This window comes from Ovis aries, chromosome 24, assembly GCF_016772045.2.
Source record: "Ovis aries strain OAR_USU_Benz2616 breed Rambouillet chromosome 24, ARS-UI_Ramb_v3.0, whole genome shotgun sequence".
In the NCBI taxonomy this organism is placed as follows: domain Eukaryota; kingdom Metazoa; phylum Chordata; class Mammalia; order Artiodactyla; family Bovidae; genus Ovis; species Ovis aries.
In genome coordinates this window covers 14204031-14224487 of record NC_056077.1, presented here as the reverse complement: position 1 = coordinate 14224487, position 20457 = coordinate 14204031, and the positions used below count along the sequence as shown (strand labels likewise).

General features: G+C 41.3%; 1 protein-coding gene across 1 annotated transcript in view; it reads right to left on the bottom strand.

Annotated features, from left to right (window-relative positions):
• Positions 1-1236: 1236 nt before the first annotated feature.
• Positions 1237-20457, bottom strand: part of RRN3 (RRN3 homolog, RNA polymerase I transcription factor) — a 28996-nt gene continuing 9775 nt past the window's right edge. Inside the window, exons 9-18 of the mRNA XM_004020785.5 lie at positions 18570-18668; positions 16898-16990; positions 15754-15892; positions 13788-13918; positions 12457-12587; positions 11333-11517; positions 7806-7914; positions 5143-5295; positions 4281-4368; positions 1237-3183 (exon numbers count right to left, since the gene is read on the bottom strand). Coding sequence (XP_004020834.1) covers positions 3022-3183; positions 4281-4368; positions 5143-5295; positions 7806-7914; positions 11333-11517; positions 12457-12587; positions 13788-13918; positions 15754-15892; positions 16898-16990; positions 18570-18668 — 1290 coding nt within the window. The 3' untranslated portion in view covers positions 1237-3021. The remainder of the gene's footprint in view (positions 3184-4280; positions 4369-5142; positions 5296-7805; positions 7915-11332; positions 11518-12456; positions 12588-13787; positions 13919-15753; positions 15893-16897; positions 16991-18569; positions 18669-20457) is intronic.

The window sequence follows — 20457 nt, the reverse complement described above, 5'->3', positions numbered from 1 at the left end:
TCCGGGAGTTGGTGATGGACAGGGAGGCCTGGCGTGCTGCGATTCATGGGGTTGCAAAGAGTCGGACACGACTGAGCAACTGAACTGACCTGAACTGAAGAGATGGGCTAAGAACCCTGGGAGTAAAGATCAGCAAAATGCCCTACAGACCCTACTGAGGACAGGTACGCTGGTGTGAGGCTTCTCACCCTGGAGCCAATACTATTCAAATAGATCCGACTCCACAATGAACAAAACAATTTTAGAAAAGTCATAACGGTGAGATGATCAAGGGGGACGCACTTCACACAAAGCAAAAATTATTAGACTGTCTCTAGGATGCTGCAGTAAGCACTGCCTGGCAGGCAGAGCCTTCAGACCCTTCTCCTCCAGTTGAGTTTAAGTTGGTACCAAATAGGTAAACATGGGAGGAATGGAAGTTATCTTCCCCTTGAAAAGACTTTTCCATGCTTCTTGCATAACTTTCTCCCAAGGTGGTGAAACAACTGACTTTACATGAACATTCATCAAATCCTCACAACCATGAAGTAGTTATTAGTAATTTCCACTTTTATTTTCAAAGTGGAGCTCAGAAAGACTAGGTAACTTGCTCAGGGTCACACCTCAGAAAGAAGACAGGTCTGACACCCTCGACACTTTATAAGTCCTTTCACATCTGTAAGAATTAGCCACTTCTCATTAAAGAAGGCCCACCCATAGCTGGCAGACAAAATGATGGACCCTGGGACTCCTACTCCATTGAAAGCCTGCTTTTGAGTACGAGGGATAGAAAAATCCTGTTTTCACATAATTCCAAAGATTAAACACTTTTTTTTTTTTTCCACAGATGTTCCTTAAAACCCTGTAACTTTCTGGAAGTGTTTGTTCTCCTTGGACCAGTTGGGTGGGATGCCCTCTAGACGCACCTGGAAGTGATCCTCATCACCAATATGCAACTATTTCTGAGTACTTGCAACCTGGCCTTCCCTGGTGCCCCAGTGGTAAAGAATCCGCCTGCCAATGCAGAAAACATGGGTTTGACCCCTGGGTTGGGATGATCCCCTCCAGAAGGAAACGGCAACCCACTCCAGTATTCTTGCCTGGGAAACCTCATGGACAGAGGAGCCTGGTGGGCTATAGTCCATGCGGTTGCAAGAGTCAGACACAACTCAGTGGCTAAACAACAACTTGCAAACACACTGACCATTATTTTTGCCTCTTTAATAAAGTCTCAGTTTAGTAAAGTCTCAATTTCAGTTTTCTATTGCAAAATGGTGCTTTAATACAGTAGGTCAATTCAGGAGGAAAAAACACAGAAATCAAAAGAACGTTAGTGTGACAAGCCTCTTTATCGGGGTATCTCCCTTTACCCAAGGTGGTGAAACAACCGACTTTACGTGAACGTTCATCAAATCCTCACAAGTAGTTATTAATTTCCACTTTTATTTTCAAAGTGGAGCTCAGAGAGTGTAAGAACAAAAATTCCAAGTTAACCACGTCACTGTTTTATCCTCACAATAGATTTTTTTTCCAACTCCTTTGAAATTTTAGACTTCTATGTATATATCCTTCTACATTAAAGCTATTCCCCAACTCACAGAGACTCCACTCACCATTAATTTCTATAGACACATTTTCAATCACTCATTTTATGCACTATACAAAAATCCCATCGTTTTGTCTGCAGTTAAAAAGAGAACCTAAAGGCTCTCAAAGGACCTTCCACCAAGTCACCAAAAGAAAATCACCAATATCCAAAATTTTTTAAAACAATAAAAATTTGTTTTTCAAAAACGTATTTACAGACTGAAGCTCCAAATTCTACATTGCCATCAATGTAATATACAAGAGCATACAAAGCCCTAGGAAAGAGAAAAGTATTTCATTACAAAATATTTGTGATCAAGAAAATATCGCTTAACTTTAAATAAAGAATAGGAAAAGTGACAGAAAAATAAATATATTTAAAGATGTCCATTTTCACAAATAACAAAAAAGTACACAGATAACAAATGAAGCTAAAATATGCAGGAGCTTCAAAATGACTCTAGCAGCGCTTGCATAAGTCTGTTATACAGCAATGTTGTTTAGACTCCTCTCTCTCAGTGTTTGGTTATAAAAATACAAAAAGAGACTCAAGAGAGGAGGATTTCAGTGAGCTGGAATTCATGATACAATGAACAGCCAGTAGACAGGGACTGCGTTGTAACCCTGGCCTCTTGTTGCTAGCAAAACCATTCCACCAAATAACCTAAAATCCCCTCTCTTCCCCCACTTTTGGACAAAGGAATTCTTAGTTACCAACATAACATTCCACTACGAACAAGTAGTTCCAGTTCTAACTGCACTCTTGGGAGCCTCAAGATAAAATACTGTGTTTTATAAAAGTTCAACCCCTCTTTTAGTCAATGTGAATTACATTAACCCAGAACTCCCTTTTTCCTCTTAAACCCATTTTTACACTCACAAATGTATGATCTGTCTGATTCTGCTTCTCTAAATCCTCTCTCTCTCCCTCCATGCGTCTACTGGTTTCTGAAGTCCTTGGAGATCTCCTTTAGTGCCAGCTCCAACCTGCAGCATCCAGGACCAGCCCTGGCCGCCTCCCTCATCTGTCCTCCTATGTTCCCTGCACCCCACTGAAACTCCAGAACACAAATGCAATCAGGCAGAGGGTACACAGTGTATCCCAAATAGTTAAACTCATTCTGAAGATTTTAAAGAGTGTCCTAGAGGACTTTTCAGTGAAAAGATATCATGCCAACAAACTCTTGTAAGTATGAGCCAAGCTTTCAACATTTATCACCAACTCCACTATAAAATATTGCACATGGTACTCTGTCTTTTCCTTTAGTCTCTACAGGAACAAAACAGAAAAAAAAAACAAAAAAGAAGAAAACAAAAAACCCAACCACATCTGTTCAGATACCAGAGTAAGTCTAACTTGAAAGTAAGATGCCTGAAGCATGTACTCGCTCAAGTTCAAAGAAACAAACAGGATGAAACCCAGTACTGAAGGGCCCTACGGGAGGAGTGTCAGCCTCAGTCACAAATCCTTGTGACCAGGGGGGACTGGTCCGGCAGGTATAAGACAGGTGGGGAGCCCACACTACTTGAAGGGCTGCGGAAATGTGCATCAAAGGAGCTCGGTGTAATTCCAACTTCACCTTTCAAAAAATCGTCTTCCTCATCTTCTACCACCTCCTGCACAAAAACAGAGATTACAAACAAGATTGCAAGCAGCAGTTTGAAATGCTTTTAAGAATTCCTTTCCTCAGGAATGTGCTACTTCTGGAGGAAAAAAAAAGTGAAGAAAAAAAAAATCTTCATTTTGAAGGCTTCCTCTGATGCATACTTCTTTGTTACAAACCACTCACACAATTGCTCATGACACATTGTGAACATCTCTTTAAAATCTGATTTTTTTAAAACAGATTTTAAGTTCAAGGAGGACAGGTAACATCATATTGATATATGCTCTTGCTCAATCTAACATAACATGGAATGAATAACCATCTTCCTCAAATGCAAAATTTAAAGAAAAAATAAAAATAAAAAGCATTCCAATGATAACTTATGAAAAAGAAAGCCATATTAAATCTGATTTTTAATGAAGAAATGAATGTGCCACAAAGAAACAGACGGTGACATTCCTATCTTCACCACCTATTCATGAAGACCTACAAAATTAGTGTGAACTTCTGGGGATGTTTCAGCAATAAGCAAATCTGAGACTGTTTCTTGGTGGTAACTATCAGTGGTAAAGATCTAAATTTGTTAAGCTGATTTTTAATTATCCTTCACGTCCCAGAGTCAGCATGTGAGATATCTGGTTTGAACAATTCATTAAAAAGCAAGCAGGACTAGTGGTTAAGAATCCACTTGCCAATGCAGGAGACACAGGTCCAACCTCTGGTCTGGGAAGATCCCACTGCTGCGGAGCAACTAAGCTCTCGCGCCATATCCACGGAAGCTCGCGCACCTGAGCCCATGCTCCGCAGCAAGAGAAGTCACTACAGTGAGAAACCCACACCCCACAACAGAGTACATCCCAATGACAGAAAACCCACACAGCAACAAAGACCCAGCACCGCCAAAAATAAATATACAAATCTTTAACAAACAAACAAACAAAAGGCAAACACTCTTCTCATAAGAACATAACCTCAGTCTGGTGTTCCATAATGGCTGAATGAACAAATGTAGCATTCAAATGTAACACTGCCTTTAACTCTTTTACTGTGATCTGTAGCCACATAGGAGATTCCCAGAAAGCATACTGAAATCACAACTTTATTTACCTTTTTAATGGGTTTCTTAAACTCCTGAAGCTCTTCCGCACTCATGTCTTCCCATATCTGATAAAGAGGATCGATGAATTTCTTTGACCTGTCAAAAAGACCACATTTCAAAATCAAATTAAATAAACACTAACAGCGAAAGTCATATATTTATTAGCTCTTTTCTCACAAGATCCAAAATGAAAACGTAAAAACTATAACTCAAACAATAGTGTCCAAAAATACCCTACGCAGGATCTGTTAACGTGGCTCCTTTGTAAGAGCACATCCACTCACACAGATGGAGTCTTACACCTACTGTTTCTCATCTTTTCAAGTGAAAACTACTTCGACTGTGCGAAGATTGACAGTGAGTTATAGTATGTTCAAACTGAAGGTGAAACTATTATTCTAGAACTTCCTTTGCTGTTAGTTACAGACTGTTATAACAGAAATTCTGCTTCCTTATATACATGCGAAGTTAAGACTGGCCTGAGGTTTTCTATAATTACCCATCCAGATAAATCACTTGGCATTTGCTTAATCGTGCAAGACTATGGGATGTGGTCTCTAGAGGAAGGAACGAGTCATTTGGGAGAAATTTATGAGCAAAGAAAAGGCAGCATCCTCCTTCTCCAGCCTCTTCTATGTTCAAACCAACAAGTTTCAAGGATGACAAAAAAACCCCTTGGTATCATCTGGGCTCCTACTGAGGTAGACCCTCAGCAGCCTCAAACTGGCTTTTCCACACTGGGCCTGGAATACACACAAGGAGACCAGGAGAGCCACGCATGACAAAGAAACCCTAAGTGCTGATCCTGGGAAAGGCATATACACACCACATTTAAATTCACCACCGAAAGGGCGACTGTGTAACACCCACCTCTTCAGCACACAAGGATCAAAGGGGAAGAAGGTGTCCAGTGGGTTCGTACAGGTCTGCACCGAGTCCCCTCCAGCAGTGTTTCTGATAACGGGCAGCATCTGGCGGTTGTTCCTCTCAATGAGAGTGTAGCAGAAGACAAGCTGGTATTTGCTGTGGAACAAAACCAACACCAACAGAAGCATTAATGTGCCACAGTTACTCTATGGACACGCCCATTTCTGTGTGACAGCCACCCCAACACACAGACCTTACTGAACATAACAACTACAAGAAAAAACAGCATAAAGTAGAAAGTAATCCTTTTTGGGAACAGTCCTCTGGGCCTACTATTTACAATTGGCGAAGGAGGAAGAAAATTACTATCACTTTAAGAATATGAGAGTGGGCTTAAATTATTAATAGGCACCACTCACTGAAAACGAATGTGTTCACGGTAATTGTTATTATTTACAAAATTATGTAGCTGTCTACTTATTTTTACTGTTTGTAAGAGAATTAGTGGGTTGGTGAAAAAAAAGGGCTTTGGGTTCCACTGAGAGAAAATACGCATTGTTGATGGAGAGACTTGGCTACTGAAGAAATTAAGACGGGTCCTAAGGGAGAGACATGGGGTTTACTGAATCACAACCTCAGAAAATGGTAAAGAAAGGAATAGAGGGTGAAAACAGTTAAGTGGACAGAAGACCTTGCAATAAAAACCCATGGGACCAAGACACAGTCAATCCCTTTGTGGGTTTTGACTTAGCAATTCAAGATCATTCACTGGGCTGCTTCTTCGCGATGAGGACTTAGCTCACTTCTGAAAACTCCCCCGGCTCCCCGCTTCCCTCCCACGGTACTCGTTCAGGCATCTGTTCTCAGGCTCTCAGCTCATTACTGCAGTCTTAAGTATGGCTGTTTCGGTTCCATTAGCCAAGGATCACATTTGACTCTTGGTGGGAAGGTAGTATGGCAAAACTGCACTTTCCAGTATCTGGTAAAACTGAAGGTGTATACTTCTACCGCCCAGCAACTGCACTTCTGGGTGACAGGAGTCTATGCCTGTGTGCCAGGACACACATACAACCATGTTCCCAACATTGGAAAACTAAGGCAGCTTGCTGCTGCTACTGCTGCTAAGTCACTTCAGTCATGTCCGACTCTGTGCGACCCCACAGATGGCAGCCCACCAAGCTCCCCCGTCCTTGGGATTCTCCAGGCAAGAACACTGGAGTGGGTTGCCATTTCCTTCTCCAATGCATGAAGGTGAAAAGTCAAAGTGAAGTCACTCAGTCGTGTCCGACTCTTTGTGACCCCATGAACTGCAGCCTACCAGGCTCCTCCACCCATGGGATTTTCCAGGCAAGAGTACTGGAGTGGGGTGCCATTGTCTTCTCCTTAAACCCCAACAAAGAATCGATTTTTTAAAATTATGAGAACATTACACAGCAGTCAACATCAAAAGACAGCCATATGGGTCCACATGGTTAACTCAATAAGTATGCAGAAGCAGCAGCTACAGAATAATACTTAAGATCCTTGACACAAACCTTTATTTCCACCTCTTGCTTACAGACTCCCATCTTACTCCTCACCTCCGCCACTAATCCCAGCCCTAAATCTCGAGCCTCTATGACCAGCCTGCCCCTCAGCTGCAGCCCCTACTCCTACCCACACACACTCTACAGGCAGCAGCCTCTGTCTTGCTCCATCCATCCTTATTCTTCCAGAGGCGATCTTCCTGCAACATGCTAGAAATGTCCACCCACTGGGCACTATTGCTGGGTGGTTTCTTATTTTTTCACTATCATTTTTGAGATCTCAGGAGAGATAGAAATCCTTAGACTAGATACCCAGTGAAGGAAAAATGAGGATGCTGATGTCTAGGGGAGCAGAAATTATCCTTGTCTTCTAATAGCACCATCTGTTGAGCATTTTAATCTATGATCTACAGTCCATGGGGTCGAGAGATGTTGGACACAACTGAGCGACTAACACTTCTTTCTGTCCTCAATATCCTAATTAGAGGCCCAAGGTCTCCAATTCACTTTCTACACAAAGCAGGATAGTTCAGTGAATGCTGACAAAGGAGCCAGCCTGTCGGCATTCAAACCTTAGCTCTGCCACAGTCTACCCATGACTTCTCCCAAGTCATTCAATCTCTCTGTGACCCCACCTTGTCATTTATAAACAGCGGTTAGTAACACAGTCATAGGACAGTGTGAGGAATAGGTGAGGTCTGTGTAGAGTGCTTACTGGGACCGTGCTGGGCACACAGCAAACGCCATGCGTCAGCTGCGGCCACAAGGCCTCCACTGAACCATCTCCCTATTTGTTGGATGTTTATCTCATGTCCAGTCTATTTTTATTACTACTATAGGAGTCATTCTAATAAACATCTGTGGTTTGTACCTCTTGGCTTGCGAACTTACTTTAAAGTGCCTGAGCTTCTGCTGAATGATCCTCTTTAGACTAAAAAGCAGTAGCAATTTGCAATGACACCAAAAGTACAAAAACGCCTTCGATGCAGTGTTTTCTGCAGGCACTGGGTTCCTGGTTTTTAAATGTCTTTTTGTTATGAATTTTGTTAAGTAATATTACAGAAATTTAATGGAATTTTACAATACTAACATAAGTTTACTTTTTAAGTAACTTCCAGAAATAAAGCAGAAAGAACTTACTTTGTGATTGCGGCAAAAAAGTTAACGACCGAGGGCAGGCAAATCTTCAGAGGATTCAGCTGACTCATCACTATCCGTTCAAAATTTAGACTCTGAAGGTACCTCAAACCTTTGATTAAAAAACAACAAAAAAAATATTTTTTTAAAAGGTACAAACACAACAGTCTAAGCAGCACTCATTATTCTATATATTAAAAAAATTTTTTAAGGGTATTTGCACAAATGTTTTGAAGGTTCATGTAGATATTCACATAGTGCAAAGCCCAAAGAACACAGTTTATCTTAACCACACGCATTTACAACCAAACCAACCTTTCTAAAGAAAAGAGTTTACTCTTTTAAAGATCCAGGAAAGTAAAGATACATTCCTAGTGGGCTACGAGCTTATAAGACAATTTGGAACTCAGATACATGCAAGCTCAGCACATGCTGACTGCAGCTCGGGAAACACAGAACATGTGATCTGACTTCTGCTAACAATCATGGACTCATTAAGCAGTTGGGGAGCACAGTGAATTCCCCATTCCCTCAAGGTAATGACTGTACAGTATGGAATTTCTCCTTCCTGAACTCCATATGTATATATACACACACTAATATGACAGTTAACAAAGCCAACAGCAAGCCTTACAAAACTCAAATTATCAGTAAAGTTGAGCCTATTTTTCAAGCGTGCATTCACTGTATTTCGGGGTTTTTTTGTTTTTTGTAACAAAACTATGGAGGTAGAAGGAAAAATTGGGTACATACTACTGTCTTGGAATCAATAACCATACTTCTCTCCTATATAAAAAGAACACCACACTTATTCTAAGAGGTGAGCAAACCAACTTGTGCCTAAGTATATTTTTGTTAGGAGATCCTTTGATGTATATATTTTGATAAAAGTGACTAAAAATGCAATAATGTAAAGGCTTATAAGAAATAGATCCACTCCAGTACTCCTGCCTGGAAAATCCCATGGACAGAGGAGCCTGGTAGGCTGCAGTCCACGGGGTCACACAATCGGACACAACTGAAGTGACTTAGCAGCAGCAGCAGCAGCAGCAGCAGCAGCAGCAGCATGCAGTTACAAGCATAATGTAGATGGATCCTAAACTACATATCATGGGTAACTCATAAATGAGATTGTGCTTACATAAAGTGATCCTCTTAAGTGTAGAATTAATGGACGTTTAGATATGTGGATGACACCACCCTTATGGCAGAAGTGAAGAGGAACTAAAAAGCCTCTTGAGTAAAAAGTAAAAGAGGAGAGTGAAAAAGTTGGCTTAAAGCTCAACATTCAGAAAACTAAGATCATGGCATCTGGTCCCATCACTTCATGGGAAATAGATGGGGAAACAGTGTCAGACTTTATTTTGAGGGGCTCCAAAATCACTGCAGATGGTAATTGCAGTCATGAAATTAAGACGCTTACTCCTTGGAAGGAAAGTTATCACCAACCTAGATAGCATATTGAAAAGCAAAGACATTACTTTGCCAACAAAGGTCCATTTAGTCAAGGCTATGGTTTTTCCAGAGGTCATGTATGGATATTAAAGTTGGACTGTGAAGAAAGCTGAGTGCCGAAGAATTGATGCTTTTGAGCTGTGGTGTTGGAGAAGACTCTTGAGAGTCCCTTGGACTGCAAGGAGATCCAACCAGTCCATTCTAAAGGAGATCAGCCCTGGGATTTCTTTGGAAGGAATGATGCTAAAGCTAAAACTCCAGTACTTTGGCCACCTCATGAGAAGAGTTGACTCATTGGAAGACTCTGATGCTGGGAGGGATTGAGGGCAGGAGGAGAAGAGGACAACAGAGAATGAGATGGCTGGATGGCATCACCGACTCAATGGACATGAGTTTGGGTGAACTCCGGGAGTTGGTGATGGACAGGGAGGCCTGGCGTGCTGTGATTCATGGGGTCGCAAACAGTCGGACACGACTGAGTGACTGAACTGAACTGAACTGACACAATATCCTTTCTGTGTTGGTGCTTGTATTTAAGACTGTAAATCTCATCAGCTTTTGCACAGTTAATGTCTCTATTAGACTCTTTAGAAAAGTATCTTTTATGGTTAATATAATGTAAAGACTACACTTGCTATTATACTAGCTTTCATTCTTACATATTTTCAGAGGGAACCTGTTTTAATGAATTTACTTTGAGAAGTTTTAAATCAAATTCTATGTCAGGATTTTACATTAATGTCCAATAGGTGGTTAGATTTGTTCAATGTTAAAATAGGTATTATGGTAACTTCCTCGTCAGTTAAATTACTAATTTAAAGTATAACATGTTTTTTATCAAGGAAAGGTAACTTATAGAGAAGTTTGGCGGAGAACAGACAACTGTTAAGGCCCTTTGCTGTACAGAATGCTGTGCTTTAATAAATCATGATGTTGTAATAGAAAAAAAGAAAATAGATCCTCTTTAACTAAGACTCTTAGCATTTATTTTTACAGAGAAGAGCACTGATTTTACTTACCTTGTGATAAAATCTTGTCCTACTACTGTTCATAGACCTATTTTCTAGCCCCCATCTTTTTAGTAGTAGTCATGATATAAGAAAGTGCATGTGATGCAACACGTACAAGCTTCAGCTTAGAGCTGTGATTCTCAACCAAAGGCTACAGTGCCCTCAAGAGAACATCTGGTAGTGTCTGGAAGATAGTTTTAGTTGTCACAACAGAGGACGAGCAGGGCTAGTACTGGCATCGAGCGGGTAGAGAGTGCGAGATGCTGCTGGTCACCCTATTATACACAGGACAGCCCCCACAACAAAGGATTATCCAGCCTAAGGTATCAGCAGTGCAGAGTCTGAGAAACTCTGGCTTAGAGCAAACAGCATATTAAACCATTTGCATTATTCATGAAAATGAAACAATTTAAACTGACTTAACTGATGCTGTTCTTGGGGACTGCCTTCAACTGTAATACACTAACCCAAGAAACAATCTTCATCTGGTAGACTCAAATTTTAACTCTTAGAAATTAGCAAAACTGAAAACCAGGAGATTAACTCGAGTCTTTGGGTCCAGGAGCATACCTGGAATAACCTCAAGCTTCAGGGTCACTCTCATCTGGTTTTAATCTCTCATCCTGCCAATAAGTTACTTCCCTGGGGTTTGGTCTCATCTGTAAAGCAGGGATGACGTCCACAGTTCACTGGGCCATTGCAGGGATGGGATGGGATGGGATGGGATGGGATGGGGGCAGCATGGGGGCGGGGGCTGAGGATCAAAAGTGCCGAGGCCGGCGTGGCCACAGCGCAAGTGATGAGTCACACCTCACATCTGACGACGACTCCTGCTCACCTTCTGGAGCGGAGCTTCTCAATCACAAATCCACCGACTGTTAAAAAGAAGGCTTCCGGGACTTTTAGGGGCCCACAAGCTGCTAGAAATTATCTGTAAAAGCTTAAGTGCACATGTAGCTTTCTAACAAACAATTTTTGTCAAAAAAAGTAATAAATCTTCATTCTGAAGGGTAACTAGTACACAGGAAAATCCAGTTTCATATCCATCAACCCCACATCACTGACCTTCCTTCAGGTTTCCACTTAAAAGCTGCTTGTGTCTAAAAACAAATGTGTAGAATACAGCTTGGCAAGCTGAATAAAATGGTCCGTGGAGAGCGACATCACAAAATGCCTTTGTTCCTGAATCCTGGTTATTAAGGTATACGTGTAGCCAGTTAACCAAAAGATCTAGGCATGATTTTACAGTACTAGAGAAAAGAAAAATTCAAGTCAACTTCACTTGCTTCATAACACACTAAAGTGACACAAAAACACATAATTGCCTCTCATTGCAAACTAAGAAAAGTCTGTCCATTGGCTTCTTTATCTATTACCCATGGGCACAGAGGAGAAGCAAGCAAAGGAAAGGATGGGCAGGTGGAAAGGCAGCCTTCCATTACAAAGCCAAGAATGTGGACCTTTCATGAACAACAGGAAGCCCCTAAGGCAGCCTAAAGGGTCACTTGGAGAACAGTTTCTCCTGGTCAACTCAGAAGGGTTCTTCCGATGGCCTCCCAGTCCTCTTGAGGGAAAATGGTCAGAGAAGAGGCATGTCTACCCACAACTCAGAAGAGAAAAACAACCTGGCTGACTTCACCATTCCCTGGGGGTTCTGATGAAGTCCTATGGTCCACAATTCAGGACAGAATACCCAGACAGCTTTTGGTTGTCAGGGAAGGGCTTTTAATAGCGCTCTGGCCCAAGGATATCTTCATGGACCACTGGAAGAAACAGGCCCAGCACTGGCCTCCTAAACAGACCCATTACCTCCAAAGGGGATTTTTTTCCTTCAGCTTTAACAGATACAATTGATTCGGAATGCAAATGAAAAATGACAAACCTATAAAAAGAATCAAAACAGTATACAACACTGTACCCATCCATGAAGACAAATGGATCTTCATGTTCAAGTGCAACGATACAGATGACAAAAGCTTTGCATGTGAGGTTTTACAGTTTTAAAATGAGACATTTTATTCTGAAATTGCCTCTTGGAAATATAAACATCTTGCATAGAGTGGAGAAACAAATTTTCTACTTTAAAGACAGGCCACAAAAATAAGGCAGTTATTTCTCTGACTTGAGACAATACTATATTCTTTTTTAAAGCATGATAAGAAAAGCACTTGGAAAATCAGGTTACTTACATAAGAGGAATAAATTTAGCTCTTGCCAAAAAGCTCCCAATATAATTTGCAGCAGCTTGCCTGATGATAGCAGGATTATTTGGATCCTGCAATTTTTTCCAGAGATGTTCCAAAAATGCTTCTGCAAATCCCTATAAAAATAGAAGGTGTTGATCTCCTCTTTTTCTAATGCTTCAGATATTCTAGCTAGCAGAATTCTAAGATTTTAAACTCACCAACATGGGAGCGCTCCAGTATCTCAGTTATACTGCTAAATAATGAATAGGGTCATCATGGTTCTTATTTTGAAAACACTCTGAGATAATACTATCAAAAACAAAAGGCATTCCCCAGCTTTAAACAATTCAATGGATGCCCAAGCCAGCTGAGCATCAGACCTAGGGCTCTGGAACCCCACACACCCCTGACAGGGCGCTGGGATCCAGCAGTCTGTAAAAGCTCTGTTAAGTGAGAATTCTCTGGCGGCCCGGGGGTTAGGACTCAGTGTTCTCACTGCCAGGGTGCAGCAAAACATAAACAAAATGATATTCAGCCGTAACTAGAGAGCAGTGCTTATCCACACTCACATGGGAATCCCTTTTGCCATACCCTCCAGACTGCACATAACAAGCTCAACCAGAAACAGAAATGAGGATTAACGTACAGTTGATATCTGACTGATTATGCTAACTGTAGGGAAAAAACTGACCAATTCACTTCTTTTCAACAAAGAATGCAACTTCCAACTTCTCTCAAACAGCTCTTTTCAAAAGCTACTAATATATGCTTTGGGGCAGATTGAGTTTAACCTTCCTACCCATGAACAGTACTCTCCTAGACTAGGACTAGGAAGCTATGAAATAGCGCAAAGAAGAGTCCTGTGTTCTTTTGCTTTGTTCTCAAAACAGAAAAACAAACTCTTCCGAGTTTTAAAATCCTGGATTAAAACTTTAGTTTGGGCTAGTTAATATCAACTGAAACAGAATTTAAAAAAATAAAGTTACATACTGTATATGCGGTTTTTAAAAATTGGAATATAATTGCTTTACAACTGTGTCCATATGAGATTTTAGTGAAGGCTTGAATTAAAGGGAAGGACACCACCTAGTGGACCAAACGCAGGACGACGTTTTCAGAGCACAGCTTCAGCTGATGGGCAGCAACGCCCTCGGCTCCTTCCACAGGTTGAGAAGGGCTTTCTATTTGACTAGAGGCACTAAGTAAAATGAGCTCCAGACAAAGAAATGGTCGATTCATGGTCCCTCTTCAACATTTCCCTCCACCCCTCATTTTTTAAGGAAAACTTGGGGCAAGAATAACAGAAGCTACGATAACGCAAATGACATACTCACCAATTTAAAGCTACAGAGGTAAAACATGAAAAACTGCACATGGCAAGAGGCATGGGTGGGCAACAGGAGCTTGTCAAAGATGGTTATGAGATCCCGATATAAATCTTTTGTTTTGTTGTTATCAATCTTACCTGTGAAGAAAATTTGGCATTTCAGTTCTATACATTATTTTCAAGCCACGAGTTTCATTTACATTTTAAAAAAGCAAACAAAACCATTAAGAAATACTTCATCCATGAAGCTAATGGGGGGTCGGGGTGGGGGCATAGGAGGCCATCTTTATCTGGCACAGAGTTTCCATTTCAATTATAAAAATCCAGGACTGGTAAGGAAGTGGGCCCTCATCTCACACACACCACTATAATTCCACACATTGGAAAAATCACCATATACAAGTTCTACTGCTAGGAATTTATCACAAGCAAACACGTGACAATATAGGTATAAGTATGTTCATTACACTATTACTTACAATGGCAAATAAAGCAGGGGGAGGAAAAAAATAAGGAACCAGTTAAACCCATATGATTAATAACTATTTTAGAAGAACCGTGAATTGTATGAGAAAATGTTCTTAAGAGGTAAAAAGGGAAGATTATAAAATACTACATATAGTGTGACTCCCCCGGAGAAGGCAATGGCACCCCACTCCAGTACTCTTGCCTGGAAAATCCCATGGACAGAGGAGCCTGGTAGGCTGCAGTCCATGCAGTCGCTAAGAGTCGGACACGACCGAGCGACTTCACTTTCACTTTTCACTGTCATGCATTGGAGAAGGAAATGGCAACCTACTCCAGTGTTCTTGCCTGGAGAATCCCAGGGACAGGGGAGCCTGGTGGGCTTCCATCTATGGGGTCGCACAGAGTCGGACACGACTGAAGCGACTTAGCAGCAGCAGCAGCAGTGTGATTCCCCAAATCCGTTGAGAAAAACATATACACCCACGCAAACAGAACAGAAAAAAATTTAAAAATGCTAATAATGGTCCTCCAAATAGGAGTGTGTGACCATAAACCGTCTTTAAAAAAAAAAATCATTTCCTGTATTTTCCAAATCTCCTCTAACCAACATGTATTACTTTTATAGCAGCAAAAAAGTTAAAGTAGTAACATACTCAACTCAGATTCAAGCCCTATTATTCTGAGTGGTTGAGTTTCATTCTTAATCTGAGAAATGCAAATAGAAAAAAAACTGCTTTTTTCAAGGCAAAGTGTCTAGACTAAAAATCTAAAAATTCCATTAAAGGCAAGAAACATATCAATTTGTCCACCAACACTTGGAACAACCAAAAGTACCCAGACTCTAAATTTCAAACATAACACCAAGTGTGTCCATGCATGCGTGCTAAGTCGCTTCAGTCATGTCTGACTCTTTGCAATCACATGGACTGTAGCCTACCAGGTTCCTCTGTCCATGGGATTCTCTAGGCAAGAATACTGGAGTAGGTTGCCATGCCTTCCTCCAGGGGATCTTCCAGACCCAGGGATCAAATCCGCATCCTCTTAACATGTCCTGCATTGGCAGACACACTCTTCACAAGCGCCACCCGAAAAGCCCCAAATATCTACTATGTGTACGTATGCTTGGTCATGTCCAACTCTTTGCAATCTCATGGACTGTAGCCCACCAGGCTCCTCTGTCCAATACTGGGGTGGGTTGCCATTTCCTTCTCCAAAATATCCACTATACCATTCTTAAATGTCTCCAGCTTGAGGTCCACTTTAAACTGTCCAAACTCCGTATATAATCTTTTAATACAGTAGGCAGTGAAAAGACCACCAAGGCCTTTGAAGACAAACACAACTGAGTCTGGGTCCCAGGCCCACTATTCTCAAGCTATGTCACGTTGGCAAACAATCTCTCTAAACTTTCTTTTCCTCATACTCAAAACAAGGGTTTTTATCGTGATTTTCTATCAGTATGCCCAGCACAGTGCATCCCAGCTGTGGCTACTGCAGGCTGTTACCGTCCACATAGCAGACGTCCTTAATGTAGGACAAGAGTAAAGACAGGAGGATGTCCAGGCGCTCAGCCATGGGATGGACCATCTGATCGAGCCTTCCCGGATCAGCCTCAGTTTTGTGGTCAGCTTCCTCATCTTCATCCTTTGAAGGTAAAGTAAAAACTGACGTTTTAAAAACTCAGTAAAAGTAGTTTAGGGAGAAAACCCTGAGGTAAACTGTTTCCTTTAAAAGATAAAGGGAAAACCCAGAAGTCTTGCCAGGCAGAGGCTGTCAACCAGAGGCATGAATCAGAATCACCCTTGGAACTCAACATGAAAGCACAGATCCAGCCTCTGACTCTCATGTAGAAGAGCCACCTACAGTGTGACCGTGCAAACATCACAGCTTTCCCCCAGTTTCTGGCACAAACTCTTGGTGCCGGGTTTCCTTTCCTGGGACGGGGCACCCACCCCCTCAGCTACTATGAGCACTGGCTGCCAGCTCACAGCTGCCCCATTCTCTGGAGAACTGCCTTGGCTCCTCCCAACCCTCCCAATCAGACCTAGTAACTGACATGAGGTCACAAGAGGCCATTCCCCCCAGTCTCAAGGTAGGACTAACTCTGTCCCGTAACTCATGCTCCAGAGCTCCTGGGGGGGATCAGGCTGCAGTGACTTCCAATCGAAACCCAACTCTCCCTTCCTTCCTCCCCCTGCCCTTCCTGCTTCCCCACACCCTGTGTCCCAAGGGCACCTGCATCCCCATCTCAGGCTCCTCCCAGTGAACCCAAGTTAAGACACAGCTCCGAGCAGAGAGGCACTGCGTGAAGGTACACAATTTGTAGAACACAGGAATCACACTGACGTGCTTTTCTACGTATCACTCCTCCACAAACAATAAGTGGTGTACAGAAACAAACTTAAGGAACAGACGGAAGAGTAAAAGGGAAACAGACTTCACCAAAACCAGATTCAAAGCCTTGGAAATGAACTCTACTAGTCAATAAACAACAGGGCAGCAAACGACCCATTTAAAGAACCATTTTCAAGCTTGCCGAACTAGTGCTTTAACCCAAAGCCTTGACAAAGGTGAGGAGCCATCAGCTGTCTCTTGCCGCCCTCTGGGACTGTGAGCTGTATATGTCTGACTATGTTCACAAATGCTGACCATATTAAATAGGGCTTCTGTGGCGTCGGCTCCACCACCAGTTTGAGCTGCTGTTTCCTCAGCATCCTCAATATCCTGCCGGGATGCATTCACCTACATCATAACACAGAAGAAAAAAAAAGAATAAAAACATATAAAATACAACCACAGTATTCAGCAACTGGAAATTCACCTAATGTACATGTTCTAAAGATATCCACACTAGCACCCTAAACAGCACTGTAACTCAATATACAATTATGGCACAAACCTATAAATGAAACTCGGTCATGAGAGAATTGACAAGATTGTAAATCAAGCACCCTGTACTACATAATAAAAATCAATACGAACTGTGCTATGTTGGTCTATATCAGACAGCTTCAAAATTCAACATTTATCTCAACACTTACTAGGCACAAGGCACATGCATGGAATATAACAGCATACGATCAATCAATGGAGAAAATTATTAAATCCAAGTCAATTTTGAATTACTGAAAATTTATTTTAGCATATAACCCTCCAGATAGCTTGTTTAACATACCATCCAAATACGCCTTTTTAACATGTCTATGTACATGACCTTCTTCCTAAATGTACTCTAAAATGTTCCATAAGCATACATCAGAGAAGGACTTTATAAAGATTATGGATGCAGGTGATCAGAGGTTTAACTCCAAGTGAACAATGCGCAAGCCCACCCAACCTCTGGTCTTTCCTAGAACTCCCTCCCCACTACAGATCAGCGTGCTTTCCATCAACCCCTATCTCCTTAGTCCACAAACCTCCTCTCCCCAACCCTGAAACATGCCTCTCACCCCTGCTTCATCTTCTCTCTACACCGCAAACCCTCAGCAGGTCTCTAGCAGCCCCACTTCCTAAGCAGCCACACTCTCCGTAGCAACAGACTGCCTCCGAAACCCCAAACCCAAGGACTCTGCTTTCCCCAACCTCCTGAAGAAGGCCAGCAACACCTCATGCTGCTGAGAGAAGCCTGATCCTCCCTGGGTGCCCAGGCTCTTGCTTTTCCTCCCACTTCCAATCTCACTTTCTCTCTCCTGTCGGGTTTGCTCTCAGTCCTCGACCTGCAGCTTCAATTGCCGGCTGACTGTCCTCCACCCTGTTCCCTCACCCGCACCTCAACCCATCCAAAGAGGAACTCATCACCCTGCAACTTCCTCCTGACAGTTTTTAATACTGTTATGGCAACGCCAGGCTTTCGTTCCCCAGGGAGCTACCTTTGAGGGCTTCCTTCCCCTCACCCCTCCACTCCCCTACTCCCAGTCCAGTCAAGGCCCTTTCCTCCACGTGTCGCCAGAATCCACCACTTTCTCATTCCCTCTGCAGCTTATTGCAGGTCACTTCCTAGGAATGTCTTCCCAACTTCTGACTACAGCAGGTTTTCTAGCTCATAATGCATGTGTCCCATCCACAGCATTTATCACAACTTTTCCACTTATATGACTTCCTAATTAATGCCTTGTTCCCCAACCATGAGAAATAGGACTGTCTATAAACAATAACACACCAATGTTCAAGGGAAATGTTTAAGAAATGTTCAATGAATCAAAGGTGGAACTGCGGATTCTCTTCTATTGTTGCTACTATTGTTTCAATTATTATAACAAATACTATAACATAATATTTGGAAAAAGAAAACTGAAGAGAAAACAGATTATCTAATACTTACGTCCAACTTGAGTAGCTTTTCAACAACAAGCTCCAGAATTTCATGCCTCAAGGTCGGAAAATACACACTAATCCTGAGTAAGTTATGAACATAACATTCCTAAAACATAAAAAGATAGAAAAAATGACTATCAAGCAACACAGAAACTAGTTTATATACACAATATCAGCATAATTGTGATTTATATACTCCTACAGTATTTTTAAAACAGGTTTGTTGATACACAATTCACCCACTTTAAGTGTACAATTCAATAGTTCTCAACTATTCAGAGTTGTGCAACCATCACCATAATCAATTTCAGAACATTTTCATCACCCTAAAAAAAAAAATCCTTGTATCTTCCAGTAAGGTACCTCCTCCGAGCCCTAAGTAACCAATGGTCTACTTTCTTTCTCTATGAATTTGCCTAGCATAGATATTTCACATAAGAATATTACAACATGTGGTGTTTTAGCATAATGTTTTCAAAGTTCATTCACGTAGCAAGTAAACCATGTTTATTGTTGACTGATATTCCAATCTGCAGGGATAGCACGTTCCATTTATTCATAAGCTGCTAAAGACTTGGCTTCCATATTTTGGCTACTACGAGTAAAGCTGCTTTGAACATTTGTGCAAAAGTTTTTAGGTGGACGCATATTTTTACTTCCCTTGGGAGCAATGGAAATGCTGGTTCATATGGCAATTCTATCTTTTATGAGGAACTGTAAGGCTGTTTTCCAAAGCAGCTGCACCATTTACCATTTACATCCCCACCAGAGCGTGGGGGGTTCTGGTTTCTCCACATCTTTGCCAACACTTGTTACTATCTATTGTTCTGAGTACAGCCATCCTAGTAGGTAGGAGGCAGTATCTCACTGTGGTTTTGCCTTGCATTCTCCTAATGACTAAAAATGTTTAGTTTTTCACGTGCTCCTTAGCCATTTGTATATCTATTGTGGAGAAATACCCCTTTAGACTCTTTGTACATTTTTAAATTAGGTTCAATAAGAGTTCTTTAAATATTCTAGATACAAGTCCTTTATCCAATATATGATTTGCAAATATTTTTCCATTATTTGTCTTTTTATTTTCTTGAAGACTATGAAGCACAACAGGTCTTAATTTTGATGCAATTCAACTGTCTTTGCTGTGGTTTCTTGTGGTATATCTAGAAATTGTCTAAGATCACAAATATTTTCACCCACATTTTTTCTAACAGTTTTGTCCAATTTGAGTTCAATTTTGTATACAATGTGAAGAGAAGCCCTATTTCATTTTTGGCATATGAACGTACTCCTGTCCCAGAATCAACTGTTGAAAAGACTATTTATTCTCTTCCCCACTGTCCTACACAACTGATCACTATACATTGATCTGGCATCCTGTGACTATACTGAACTCACTTATTACCACTAGTGTTCTTGTGAATTTCTTAGGATTTTTCTGTATATAAGATCATGTCATCTGCAAAAAGAGACAGTTTTACTTCTTCCTTCCCAATCTGGGCGCCTTTCTTTTTCTTGCCTAACTGCCCTGGCTAGAAACTCTAGAATAATACTGACCAGAAGTGGCAAAAGTGGACATCCCTGTTCTGTTCCTTATTGTGGGGGAAAGCCTTCAATCTTTCACTACTGAGTATAAAGACAAATTTTGAATTTTTCATAGATTTTTTTCACAGATGCCCTTCATCAGGCTGAGGAAGTTCTCTTCTGTTTTTGTCACAAAATGGTTTTGGCATTTTTCATCTACTAAGATGATCATTGGTATTTACCATTTATTCTACTGATACAGCCTGTTATACTAATTGCTTTGGGAGTATTAAATCAACGTTGCATTCCTAGGATAAATTTCAGTGTATAATTCTTTTTTGTATGTTGTTAGGCTCAGTTTCCCAGTATTTTGC